This window comes from Ovis canadensis, chromosome X (assembly GCF_042477335.2).
Source record: "Ovis canadensis isolate MfBH-ARS-UI-01 breed Bighorn chromosome X, ARS-UI_OviCan_v2, whole genome shotgun sequence".
Classification (NCBI taxonomy): Eukaryota; Metazoa; Chordata; class Mammalia; order Artiodactyla; family Bovidae; genus Ovis; species Ovis canadensis.
Genome location: NC_091727.1, coordinates 32,982,339 through 32,995,886, shown reverse-complemented (window position 1 = coordinate 32,995,886; position 13,548 = coordinate 32,982,339). Strand labels below are relative to the sequence as shown.

At 33.3% G+C, this 13,548-nt stretch overlaps 1 protein-coding gene across 7 annotated transcripts in view; it reads left to right on the top strand.

The window, feature by feature from the left end:
• DMD (dystrophin) overlaps positions 1 to 13,548 on the top strand; it is a 2,687,035-nt gene that overhangs the window by 1,329,812 nt on the left and 1,343,675 nt on the right. For all 7 annotated transcript variants that reach the window (XM_070291485.1, XM_070291489.1, XM_070291490.1 and 4 more), the window contains exons 35-37: positions 1,054 to 1,233; positions 1,526 to 1,654; positions 3,312 to 3,482. In XM_070291485.1, coding sequence (XP_070147586.1) covers positions 1,054 to 1,233; positions 1,526 to 1,654; positions 3,312 to 3,482 — 480 coding nt within the window. The remainder of the gene's footprint in view (positions 1 to 1,053; positions 1,234 to 1,525; positions 1,655 to 3,311; positions 3,483 to 13,548) is intronic.

The window sequence follows — 13,548 nt, the reverse complement described above, 5'->3', positions numbered from 1 at the left end:
GGGGAGTGGGTGGGGGAGGGGTGAGAGTAGAGGCCGAGCAATGCAAGGAGGTCATGTGGTTCACCGTGACACATCACAAAAAAGGGCTGTAGATAGAGCTGACAGTAAACGTTTGTACTAGGATCAATTTCCCATCAACTCTCTACATAATTTCCAATACTGAATGTGCTTGTTTGGGGGTTTGAAAATCAAGTCATAGGAAGTGTTGGTGCTCTCTTAAGGGACTTTAATAGTATCTCTTTACTTCTAACTGAAATTAAGCATTTTTTTTCAGTTATGTGTGTGAGCAACAAACCCTAGTGATATCAGTAGTTCCTGTGAATTTGCCACCAGTCACAGATAAATTTATGAAAGATAATTTTATATGACATTCTAGTCATTCAGTATAGTTCAAAACACCAGTTGTGCTCATCACTACTTTGAAATTATCCTAAATGTCTGTTGCTAGATCATTATAGTTACACGTTAGGAAAGAAAACATTTATTGCCACCTCACAAATTTAAAAAATGTTTTCTATATTTTATTATAGTATAATTATTTTAATTTAAAATTGAGCATATATAATTTTATGCTTTTAAAAACATTATTATGAGACGGGATATTTAAGTTTTGCCAGATGCCAAACAGGTTTGTGGAACTAAAGATCTACAAATTTCTGTTATAGCAATTCAGGAGAGCAAAAATTGCTGAATTTTCTAAAAGCAGTTGCTTATTGGTGGATGGGTTTTCCAAGATCTACATTTATCCATACATATACAAATTAAGTAAACATAAATATGTTTAGATTGATAATATGTATGCTTATTATTAAGTGTATAAAATCATAAATAAATATGACATCAATCATGTTTATGTGTAAATACATATCCATATATACTCGGTAAAGAACTGCAATATATAGGATATGATTTTCATCATTCCCAAAGATATGGTTGAAAGTTTAAACCCTTGAAAAATCTTACCATAGTAACTAGATGCATAGTCATTTCAAAAGCATTAAATCTTAAGGCTATAATATATTATGTGAGGCTCAAATGCTGTTCTTTTTACAGGCTACTCAGAAAGAGACTGAGAAACAGAAGGTTCACCTAAAGAGCATTACAGAGCTAGGAGAGGCCTTGAAAACGGTTTTGGGCAAGAAGGAGACCTTGGTCGAAGATAAACTGAGTCTTTTGAATAGTAACTGGATAGCCGTCACTTCTCGAGCAGAAGAGTGGCTGAACCTTTTGTTGGTAAGAGAAGAGGATGAAAGATTTTCAACCCTTCTCCGTCATGAGAGAGACATTATATAAACTTTCAATAATAGTCTTTATGTTCACAAAACCCTCAACTCCATGTAAATGTTGGTTCTTTTTCAATATCTACATTATATTTTTCCATGCTTATATTCTGTATGGAGATTGCAACTAAAAGTAATTTGAATGCTACTACATTTTTGTATTTTAGAATTGTACAAAGTAGGACAAATACTTAAAAATACTCTCTGCTTAATACTGTGTCATGGTTTGTCTCTGTAAAATTAAGGAATACCAGAAACACATGGAAACCTTTGACCAGAATGTGGATCATATCACAAAGTGGATCATTCAGGCTGATACACTTCTGGATGAATCTGAGAAAAAGAAACCACAGCAAAAAGAAGACATGCTAAAGGTAGCAAATAAACTCTTACAATTAGTAATGTTCACACTACACAACAGTTATATTAATCATCTTTGTCCTAAAAGTTACCAGGGACTTCTTATTAAAAGTGAAAAATATCTTCCTCTCTTCCTTTCCCTCTCCCTTCTTCCTTCCCTTTCTTCTTTTTCCCTTAATACTTTCTTTCCTTCCCTCCCTACTTCTTTAATTTAAATGAGAGTTCATGACTTAAAAGAGCTCTGTGATCTGGATATCTGTCCATATTGATCTGTCAGCTAATTATACACAACTTTAAAACCTGATAAGAAGAGAATTCTTGGATTTATTTTGGTGTTTTATAGCAAATCATGCCAATTTTAGTATTAGTTCTATATGCTTGTGCCTAACACAAAGATTAGTTTCATTGCATCATTCACAGCCCATCTGAATAAACACCAGACGTCCAATCTGTATACATTTTGCCTAGACAAAGTCTAAATCTTAGTAACAATACTGAGCTTATGTAAAACTGAACTTTTCATTCTTAACTACATGTAAAGTAGACATGGCTTTGTGTTCTCTCTTTCTGTGTCGAAACCAACTATTAGGACATCCTAAGCTGTCTTTCTTAGTGGCAACTTAGCCTTTACTTTAAAAAAAATAAAAAGGTTCCTGTAAAAAGATATGAGAGTTATAATATGCAAATAGATCATATTAATGGTATATTATATTTATTTGATGGCATCTTTTCCAATTAAGTAGGAAGAATTACATTTGAACAAACCTCATAAACAATGCCTTCCTCTGTTTTGTTGAAATTTTTAATAATTTTATTTGATTAGTGGGTTACTATTTAAAGAATCCTCAAACACTGTAGCCTCTGTCTATACAATTGATTTGTTCATTTTTTTTAATGAAATCAATATTTTCTACAGATTGCAATTCATTTGTCATGAAAAACTATAAATGTATTGCAGGCTGTGCCCCAAACATACTTGCTCTATTGTCTGTACCTTCTTGTGTTCTTCCTTCTCCCCGGATGTGTAGCTAAAGGATGTCACGTTACAGAGAAATTCCTTCAGGGTCTTTGGAAAAATAGGAACTGAGTTATCTCACTCATAGCCTCTCCAACCCCCTCGGTCAGGCTCAGCTTTCCTCAGTCACTCTGTCTGTGACATAGAATCCCTATCTGTTAGAAAATCCATTTTTTCCGGTGACAATCGATACGATAAAGCAAAAGGGAATTCATAAGTCCTCGGAAGGAACAGAAGATTGTTCTTCAGCTCCCTTTCTTCCTGAGCATGTGTTAAAGTTGTTTCACAGCTTTGAAATTGAGGAAAGTTACGACTAAATATAAGACACAACAATTGTTGCTGGCAACAGAAAAATCAGGAAAACACCCCTTGTCCTTCTTCAGACTAAGGAAATGCTTTAAATAAACTTAGATCAAACTGAAGCAAGGACAGTGACCTATTTTCCTGAACTCACACACATTTTCACTTTATCCCTGTTTTATGGAAGTTGGCTTTTTCCTGCCTTGGTTTTCTCTGCATGTGTTCTTTTTCCTTCTCTGTCTCTCTAGTTCTCTCTCTCCCCTCCCCCCTCTCTTTTGCTTTCTCGCTCTTTCGGTCTCTTTCAACCTCCATTTAATTACTAACTTCAAGCCCTGTCTCTTGCTCATGGAATATAGCGTTTAAAGGCTGAACTGAATGACATACGCCCAAAGGTGGACTCCACGCGTGACCAAGCAGCAAACTTGATGGCAAACCGCGGCGACCACTGCAGGAAAGTAATAGAGCCCAAAATCTCAGAGCTCAACCATCGATTTGCAGCCATTTCTCACAGAATTAAGACTGGAAAGGTAGGAAGATCTGCTCCAAGGTGGAAACTAGTGATAAATGGTCTCTTGCGAAGGTTGCGCAGTACTCTGAAGGGGGCAGGCCACCCTCACAGCAAAGTTTTCAAAAGAAAAATGAAGGCCAAAATGTATTTAAAGAAATTTTACCACTGAATCTCATGGGAGATCAATCTGTCTCCCTTTCTTCCTCCCTAGCCCCTGTGTCCCTCTCTTTCTGTCATTTTGTTTTTCCTGGCACAGCTCTTCTAGAACTGGTTTACGTATGTACTGGTTTACGTATGTACTTTCAGGGGTAGCTTACAGTACTATAACAAATAGCATGCTGCAGGGCAACAACAAAAAGCACAAAAGACATACATCTAAAGACAGCACTACTGACATATTTTGCCAAATATAATATTGCTTGTGTACAATATGGAAGAAATAGCCAAACTGAGGCCTTGTATGTCTCTTGCATGATCTAGGGTTTTTGTACATCTTTACTGGTTGGGCACATGTGTGTATACGTGGGTATTTTAACTTGCTCTTGCTAGTTGCCGATTCTTACTGTGATAAAATCCATCAGATTATAATGACATGCAAGCCATGAAGACAGATAATTGCAAAGCTTATATATCCTCATTTTTGTAATTTTATATGTCTATTTATACTTACTCTATTTAATGAAGAACCAGGGTATATGGAACATTTGCATGAGAACCCTTTATATTTGTATAACATATAATGAGGGCAAAAATATTATAGGTAGCTTGCAAAAATATATAAACTCAGTATTCTTGACTTCCAGCTCTTTGGGGGAGTGTCAAAATGTAAGGTATTATCTCCCAAATTTATAAAATGTGGTTTGACACAGTTTTCAATATATATGATATGCTTTTAAATACAAAAATGTATGTAAATGAAATACATGTGTTTATATATACAGATAATTGTTAGAAATAATCTTAAATGAGAATAACATTATTACAGCATTTGTGAGTAACTGGGATGTGATATGTCAGGTAAGTTTTGATTCCTGCAAGTTAGAATATGTTTGAAAAATAGTTTTGATAATTATAGATACTCAGTAATAGCATGATTTACATCTTCTAAGGCATTAAATGTATCACTGTTATATATAATAGCACATATAAAGGAATTCCTAAAATATATGGAAATATGATATCAAATTTAAATACTTTATTGCATGTGAAACATAATTACTCTTAAAAACTCTCCTACCCAAAGCAAAAAGGTATTCACTTACCTTAATTCATTTCTTTTTCTTTGTAATTAACTAATTAACTTAATTAGTTCTGCTCATTTATATATTATTTCAAGTAGTGGTTCTCACCTGAAAAACACTTGACAGGCTCTAAAATTTTACTTTCAGTTTGTAGTTTGTTTGTTTGTTTGTTTTTTGGGTAAGAATTTACTCTGCAGTTTAAATAGACAGTTGTTATTACTTTTGGAGATATCAACAGTTATTTCAGTCATCTGAAAGATTAATGCTAATGTTTCATTACTAAGTTTTGTATTCTTCCCATCATAGTTTTTTAATAAATCACTGAGCTAGAGAATATTTAAGGGCAGACAGGGTATTATTTTCTTGATTTTTTTTTCAGCCGTTAGATTGAGATAAATTATGTCACAAGATTGTGATTTGTAGGTATTGAATAATAAGTAGAAGTCAGCCTGTGCCATAGAAATTAACATAGCATGACCAACAGAAGTTTCTGAATTGTTCTACTTTCTGTAAGAATGTGTCAGTATACTTCCAGATATCATGTGTCAGGTGAGTCACTTGATGTGTTTCTTTTATTACTCATACTGAATAAAAGCATATGAGATTTTAAATCAATATTTTCAACTATATATTAATTGATGACAGTCATTTTTACCTTTCAAAGTACTCCTTTTACTCTAAATTGATAGAGATGACTGGATGCAACAGTGACTCCACTTGGGGTCTTTGAAGAGATAATTAAGCTTTGTCATCATGACGAGACAAAAAATATGGCATTAGAACATATGTGATATTTTTCTTATTTTTTCATTGTATCATCTAATGGTACTGAGTTTCCATTGTGCTTGTAAATATGGGGATATACAAGAATGTTAAAGATACTTGCTTAAAAATACATGTCTACAAACACAGGTTTAACTACTTATTGCAGTCATATCATATGCTTAACACTAGTACATCTTCATGGAGATTTTCAGGTAATAATGAGGTGGTCTCATCAATCGTATAGGGTAATAGGAAGAACAGTAGACATAGGAGATGGGCTTCTGAACTTTGTCAGCATTAGGCAGAACATGAAACCTCTCTGTAATTCCGTTTCAGTGTTTATAAGATATGGGGGTTGAACTAGATAAGTAGTTTTTGAAAGGAAAACTATCCCCCCTCAAAGGAATTACTATATAGAACTGAGTATATAAAATGGATAACAGCAGAATTACTGGATGGTGGAATCTCTGCTCTTTTATCTTTCTTCTTCCTATGATGAGGTTCAAGGGTATAAGTTATGTGCTTAGAACACAATATAAAATTTCTGGGTTGGATTAGTCAAATTTAAGACTGATTAGTTGTAATAGTCCCTGATAATTCTAAACTTTGTTGGTGCAGTGAGACAGGTAATGACTTGTATGTGTGATGCTGGATTTCTTGGGAATAGCATTTGATCTCAAAGTCCAGTTCCTATTTGAGTAGGGCTTCTGGAAGGTAAGACTTGTGTGGAGAATGACCTTCTTAAGGTTGAGTATATGGGTAGTTTTCCCTTAGGAGAAAAACTTGGGAGAAATTTTACTATGATAAAATAAGCAGAAATCAATTGGGAGTGAATATGGGGAGAACTCAGTTTAAGAACTAATTTCAGAATCCTTTTAAAGGTCAACTAGAAAGGGCAATTGAAAAAAAATAAAAAAAAAAGAAAGGGCAATTGAGTAAAGCAGAAATTTACTGTGAGAACTCATTGAAAATGTCTGGATTCACTATTTGGTGAAGACTTTGTGTCCTGTGAGGACTATCCATGTCAAGAAATTCCAAAGTCTAGAAAGCGATGTATATTGGGTTCCTCAGTTTAGATTGGCTGAGAACTTGTCCATCAGCTGCAGTTCTCAGCAGCAGTAATTTTAATTGTATCAGTGAGAAACACTATGGTGAGCGGAAAAGTTCTTAACTCCAAGCCAGAATACTTGGAGTGTGATCTTGGATTTGATCCTTCACCTCATAGAACCTCATTTCTATCCAGAAAAGTAGTAAGGTTATGCCAATATTATCTTAAGCTCAAGACTATGGTGAGGATCAAATGATCTGATATGTAAAAGGATATATTGAAAAAATCTAAAAAAAATATTATAAATCATGTAAAGTGATCAAAACAATTCATATCAATAATAATTTATATCATTATCTATATTAGACTTAATGGCTGAATTTTGAGAGTTGAAATGATAATTGATGAGAAAAAGAAGTAAAGTCACTCAGTCGTGTCCGACTCTTTGCGACCCCATAGACTGTAGCCTACCAGGCTCCTCTGTCCATGGGATTTTCCAGGCAATAGTACTGGAGTGGATTGCCATTTCCTTCTCCAGTGGATCTTCCCAACCCAGGGCTCGAACCCGGGTCTCCCACATTGTAGACAGACGCTTTGCCATCTGAGCCAAAAAAGTGGAGGAAAATGAAGGAATAACTGATACCTCTTTCTGGTCTCTGCTAGAATGGGCAGAGGCCAAGAACCTGTGCCTCTGCGATTTCCATTGCAAAGGCCAGCCTTACAGATTATCAAAGGAACCAATTTAAGAACTGGAAAGTTCTAATTGTCCCAAATAGGGTCCATAAAGTAAATGAAATGCTATCTCTTCTCATTTCATTTAAGTTAATCAGTAGTATCTTATGGCTTGAGAATGCTTAATCTCTCCTAGTATGTATAAAATCAATTTGAGAAGATGGCAGTTTTGATGGGGAGGGTCACAGTTTAAAAATAAATCAGCCATAATGTCAGAACCCTGGCTAAAGTTGATGGAATCATAGGAGAAAGACACCATGACTTAACTCTTTTTGATTTAAACCCTCAGAACATGGTAGCATAGCGTGCTGGTGGTTGCAGGGAATCCTATCAGCAAAATAAAGTGACAGGAGAAAAAAGCTTGGAATGGGTAATAGGAAGGCACAAGTAAACAGACTCCTTAATCTTGTTGTACTTGGAAGCTCTACCTGTCTCCATCATCTGAAAAATGGCATTGGAGAGGACAGTCAACAATTTGAGAAAGAAGATATTTGAGGTAGATCTTAAAAAAAAATAATAAAGGAGGTGTTAGAAAAAAGGACAAATATGAATGAGCTCTTGCCGATCATGCACTTTCAGGTCATGAAGTTTGGTACTGTGGTACCTAAATGGTTAAGTAAGATGTGATGGATTCAAGGAGCTGACTGTTTAATGGTGGAGTGAGATATATTCATGGATACTGGGCTGACAAAGAGTATATGCTGAGTGGATTTAGCAGCCACTCCAGCAACCTAGAAGAGGTAACAATTGTGATGAATCTATGACAAAACCTCAGGAGCATATAGTATGTTCAGTGAAGAGTACGTTCAGTTTACTTATGGAATAGAGCATGGAGTATGAAACTTGGTGTGGATGATAAGAATGGAAAGGATGATGAGACATAGTTTGGGCAGAGGTCATGACAACCAGACTAATGATGTATGCTTAATTCAGTATGCATTGAGGAATTCTTGATTTTTGTTTGTTTTTCATGCCCTGTTGAAAGATTACCCCTGCAGGAGTTGTGAAGAAAATTCAACCGAATAATGACAGGAAGTAGGGAAACCAATTAGGGATCCATCACAGTTGTCTACGTGAGAAACAGTGAGAAACTGAAGTAAAGAGGTATTTGGGGAATGGAAAGGAAGTGACCATCTATAGAAGTGACTTTCTAAAGTTTGTGTACCCATTATCCCTCTTGCCTGAAGACTAAGATTTAGTAGGCCTTGGGTGAGGGCTGATCATTTCCATGGCCAACAGGTTTTCAGATGTTATTGATGCTAATAATCTAAGAACCATATCTGAGAACCACTGGTCTAGAAGCTAGGCTGAGAACTAGCCTAGAGGTAAATCACTATATATGAAGGCCAAGAAGAGGATGAAATGAAAACTGAGTTAGGAGTGAATACTGAGTGTGAAAGGCTGTCTCTGAGACAGAATAAAATTTACATCAAGATATATTTGTCACACTGTAATACTTAGTTTTAAAAGCATATTGAATAAACATTTTAGTTATGTCCTACTAATATAGCAATTGCATTACTTTGTAGGAAAATATTATGAAACTTATACACATAATTTCCATAGATTGTGGTTTCTTCTAGAGATTTAGAAATATTTCACATTTTTGTGGAGCTAAAATGTTACGTATTGACTGTGTGATTGGTACTAAACAAAAGAAAGGTGAACTTGTTTTCTCATGTCTTCATTCTTTATTAAAATAGATTTATGTGCCATTAAGTTCAGTTCAGTCACTCAGTCATGTCCAACTCTTTGCGACCCCATGGACTACAGCACGCCTGGCTTCCCTGTCCATCACCAACACCTGGAGCTTACTCAAACTCATGTCCATAGAGTTGGTGATGCCATCCAATCATCTCATCCTCTGTTGTCCCCTTCTCCTCCTACCTTTAATCTTTCCCAGCATCAGGGTCTTTTCCAATGAGTCATTAGGTATTATGTGCCCTTAGGTATTATATACAATATGTTCCTTCATTTCCATATGGGTCTTAAAATTGCTTTTGAAATCCATGTAGCAGTGTGTGTGTGTGTGTGTGTAATTACAACATGAGATTTGAATGATCTTCTATCACATATGCAAATACTCATAATATTATTGCTGTAATATTATAAAGTGTCAAGATTTTGATCTCCAATCAGTCCAATGCAATCAGTGTTAGCAGGTGTAAAAGTAATCATTCTTTGCATCAGAGACTTTTGTATATTTGTATATGTTTATTAATATACATGGCTGTAAGAGAGCCAGTGAGTTTTTCATTTAATGTAGACTATATCAGGAAAAACACATGGTTGCATCTAATTTTATCTTAAATAGTAGCTTAATATGTGAAAAGTATAAATAATTTAAGGATATCTTAGATATTGTGACCTTCCGAAACATCAGTGGGAAATAAGTAATCCATCTTATGAATGTGACCTAGGAAATCTAAGATTCAATGGATTTGGGAATTTTAACTGAAAGTCAGTTTTCAATAATCAACTTTATCAATACAAATACATTTATCTTTTTCCCCTTTGTAGCTTATTTCTAATTCAACACCTTCTCTGACAAAAGAGAACACTGTCTGTTAATTGGTACAGGTATTCTTATTGTACAAATATGTGTTTAGTAAAATTTTCTACAAAGATATTATTTTAAAAGGCATAAATGAAAACTTAGATAAATATATATAGCCATCACATAATTTTAAAGCACTACATATATAATAATCACAGCCAAAATCCTCAAATAATAAATTGATACCCAGACTTTGTATTACTCTACCTGCTAATTTTATTTCACTGAAAGAGCAAGTTGTTAGCCTACCAACAGAATTTCTATATTAACAACATTTTTTGCACAATTGTAATATCCGATCCCTGTAACAAAATTAGTTCTATTGGAACTTGGATAACACATTCCTTTTGTGATCATTTGCAGTGTTTTCAAAGTAGTTGTTAATTGAGTTTGGTGAGCAGGGTCATTTGTTAGAACTAACTGGGTCTTATTAGCATGACATTTAAAATGATTAAAGTGATTTAGTGATTTCTTATCATGATACTTTAAAAAAGGCAAATGATTCCTCCAATCAGTCAACAGATGTAAAAGTAATTATTCCTTGGACCAAAACTTTCAGAGGGGGTTGTGAGAGAGCCAGTGAGTTGCCCTATTTCTCCGTTAGATAGCCTGGTTAGAAAACATAGATCCTAATTCATTACTTTGTCCACTCCAACATGCTGACTCTCAGCATATGTTCTTATCTCTTGTATCATCAGATAATTTTTGTTGGTCTATTATGCTTGAATATAAAAATGTCTGCTGCTAAAAATGTCTAGTCTCCTTTAAAACAATAATTGTGGTACTTCTTTCTATTAAAAATACTTATAATTAAACAAAAACCAGAAATGGGAGATAAATAAAGGAACGGAAAAAGGAAGAAAGAAATAAGAAAAAGAAAGTTTTCCAAGTGTAATATTTTTGATTCATCAGTCTTCCGTTATATTTTAGAGTTAAGTCCTTTCTTCTGCTCTTTCACTTGCTACTACTAAACTCATATAATCATGAGATAGAAAAGTATTTCAAGTTATTCTCAATAAAAAGTAGAAAGTGTGGTGATTATTGAACCACCAACATGTCTTAACGAATTAGTGTATTTTATATCCAATTCTAAAAGGTGTGACAATAACATTAATCTTACCAATTCAAAACCAACAGATATACTATGTAATGTCTCTTAATTAGCTTTACAAATTTGGAAAGTTACCACAATTTCACATTTTTATTCTTGCAGCATCAAAGATAAGCCAGTACCTGATCTAATATTAAAGAATGCAGCCAATGAAATGTCAGTTTTCCAAATCAGTTTGTTTTATCTTTAAAATATTATGTCTATGTTCCTTAGATATATCTCTTATGAATTTAAAATAAATCAATGAATAAATCTACAAACTACTTTATCTGATTACCTTTGTTTTAGATAGATCTTTCAGTACACTTATTTCCCTTTGTAAGTTTTCTTTCCTTTCCTGATATTTAATTTGAAATAACTCTTTATATCATATCAGCACTGTGTCTTTTCTGTATCATAGGATGTTACTGATCCATGAAACTTTATCCATTTTGATTTCTATAAATTATTATTCAATTTTAAATCTATACCAATACTGTATTGATTAATAAATTTTCAAAGCTGTAGAATGGAAAGAGGAGACTGATTTGAAGCAATTTTAAGCCAATCTATAGCATTTGAAATATTCATTTTTAATTCAGGTTTCAGTATAATTTGAATGTAGTGGCCATATATCATGATTACTAAGATTATATAGTCCATATTAACAAATGTTTCCTTTGCTCTCTTTGTAAACATAGTCTTTATTATGTTAGTGTACCTATGCACATTAGAAGTAATATTTAATCAAAAGAAAGCTTACAATTTAAAAATGATAAAATGTATCTGAGTAATTTTGAATGCTTCCAATTTACAATGAATCAATTTGTAATTGATTTTGCTTTTTTCAGTCTGTTGTTGTTTGTTAACTTGTTATATAAAGCACCATTAATGCTAAAACTTTAACAAAGCCTTAAATTTCATTAATCTTAAGTCATACAGCAAAGCACAATTGATAGCTGTTAAGCAATCTGAAGCCACATTAAAAATCAAGGAAAACAAAGTGTTGTCTTTCTCAGTTTCTCTGTCTCTTCTTTCTTTTGTGTCCGTTGATCTATCTGTTTGATTATTAAACTACCCTATGTTTTACTTTATTTGTATTTTGTATGACTGTACAGTCATGCTAAAGCTCTTAAGATGAAAAGGTAAGTAAAAATTTAATTGTACAAAACCTATGTCTGGTTTGTACTTTCTGCTGAGATATTATAACTTTTATTATTATCTTCTGTATATTCTAAAGCTTGTCTTATGTGTGCGGTCAGAAGTATGATTTAATTGTGATTCTAGTTCTTCTTTGGTCATATACTTTCTATAAAGTCAGTAGAATTAATGTATGCTTAAATTAAGATGATTTATCTACCATTGATTTCAGTTTATTCAAATAATGTCATAATACTGAATCAAAGAGGCAGGCACACTTTATATGACTTAAACTTTGATGACTCACTGATGAGCTATTATTTATGATTCTTTGCTTATCCTCATTTATTTTATAAAATCCCATAAGAATTACAAATTACAAAGCCAACAAAGACCAAAGAATAACATGTAAAACTTTTATTGGTCAGAGAAGTCATGACCTAATGGTGAACCAGTGAACTCTTAAGGAAAAGCAATTAAATTTTCCCAACTTCTTGAAAAATATTAATTATATGGATGTCAAATGGCTGGTCTTATCCTGCCAATAGCATAGCTTAAATAACTGAGTTTAGTAGGTATGGTTATTTTGGTTATAAAATTAGTTACTGAATAATTTGATCTATTGGATGTTCTAAAATTAGTCATTTATAAAGCAAGCACATTTTATGTTTAAAAAATGAGTTCCTTTTGCTATGGAAAATACAGAATGATATAAGATGTATTCGCAACTTTGGGAGTTAAAAATCTACTGGGGAGACAAAATATAAACCCTTGAATGTTAAATACTATTATATTCTAGTATGTAAATACATACTGCAACACAATCTAGGATTACACACGAGGAATAGAAACTCCTAATAAAACCTCTCAAACCTATTCACATAAATGTTCCTATCTCCAGAGGGCTTCCTGAAAATCCCCATACAAAACATGTCTGAATACAGGTAAATGAGATGGACATTATAAAAATTACCTAAATCCGCTAAAATCTACTAAATAAACATCAGCATTTTAACTATTAGAAAACATTACTTCTGTGGGATATTTCATACTAATAATGAACTTTTGGTTCTTCTCAATGTCATAGTCATAACAGTTGCTGTTGATCTGTACTGTGGCTAACGTGGCTACCATATGGTTATTGAATATTTGAAATGTGGCTACTCCAAATTAAGTTGTGCTGGAAGTGTAAAATACCCTGTGGGTTTTCAATTCTTCACATGAAATAATGAAAGTAAAATACCTTAGAAATTTTATAATGATTATAAGTTAAATAGTATTTTAGATATATTGGGTAAATACTAAATCCATCTGATGCTTTTCACCTTTTAGTATGGCAACTAGAACATTGAAATTTAAATATATGACTTGATTAATATTTCTATATTGCTGCATACCTCTAGTAAACAAAGATCCGAGGAGAGAATTTACTTTAAATAGATAAAATTTTAGAGGATTATTCATGTGAAAAGTATCTTACTTCTAACATATACTCTAATACATCTAGCACTG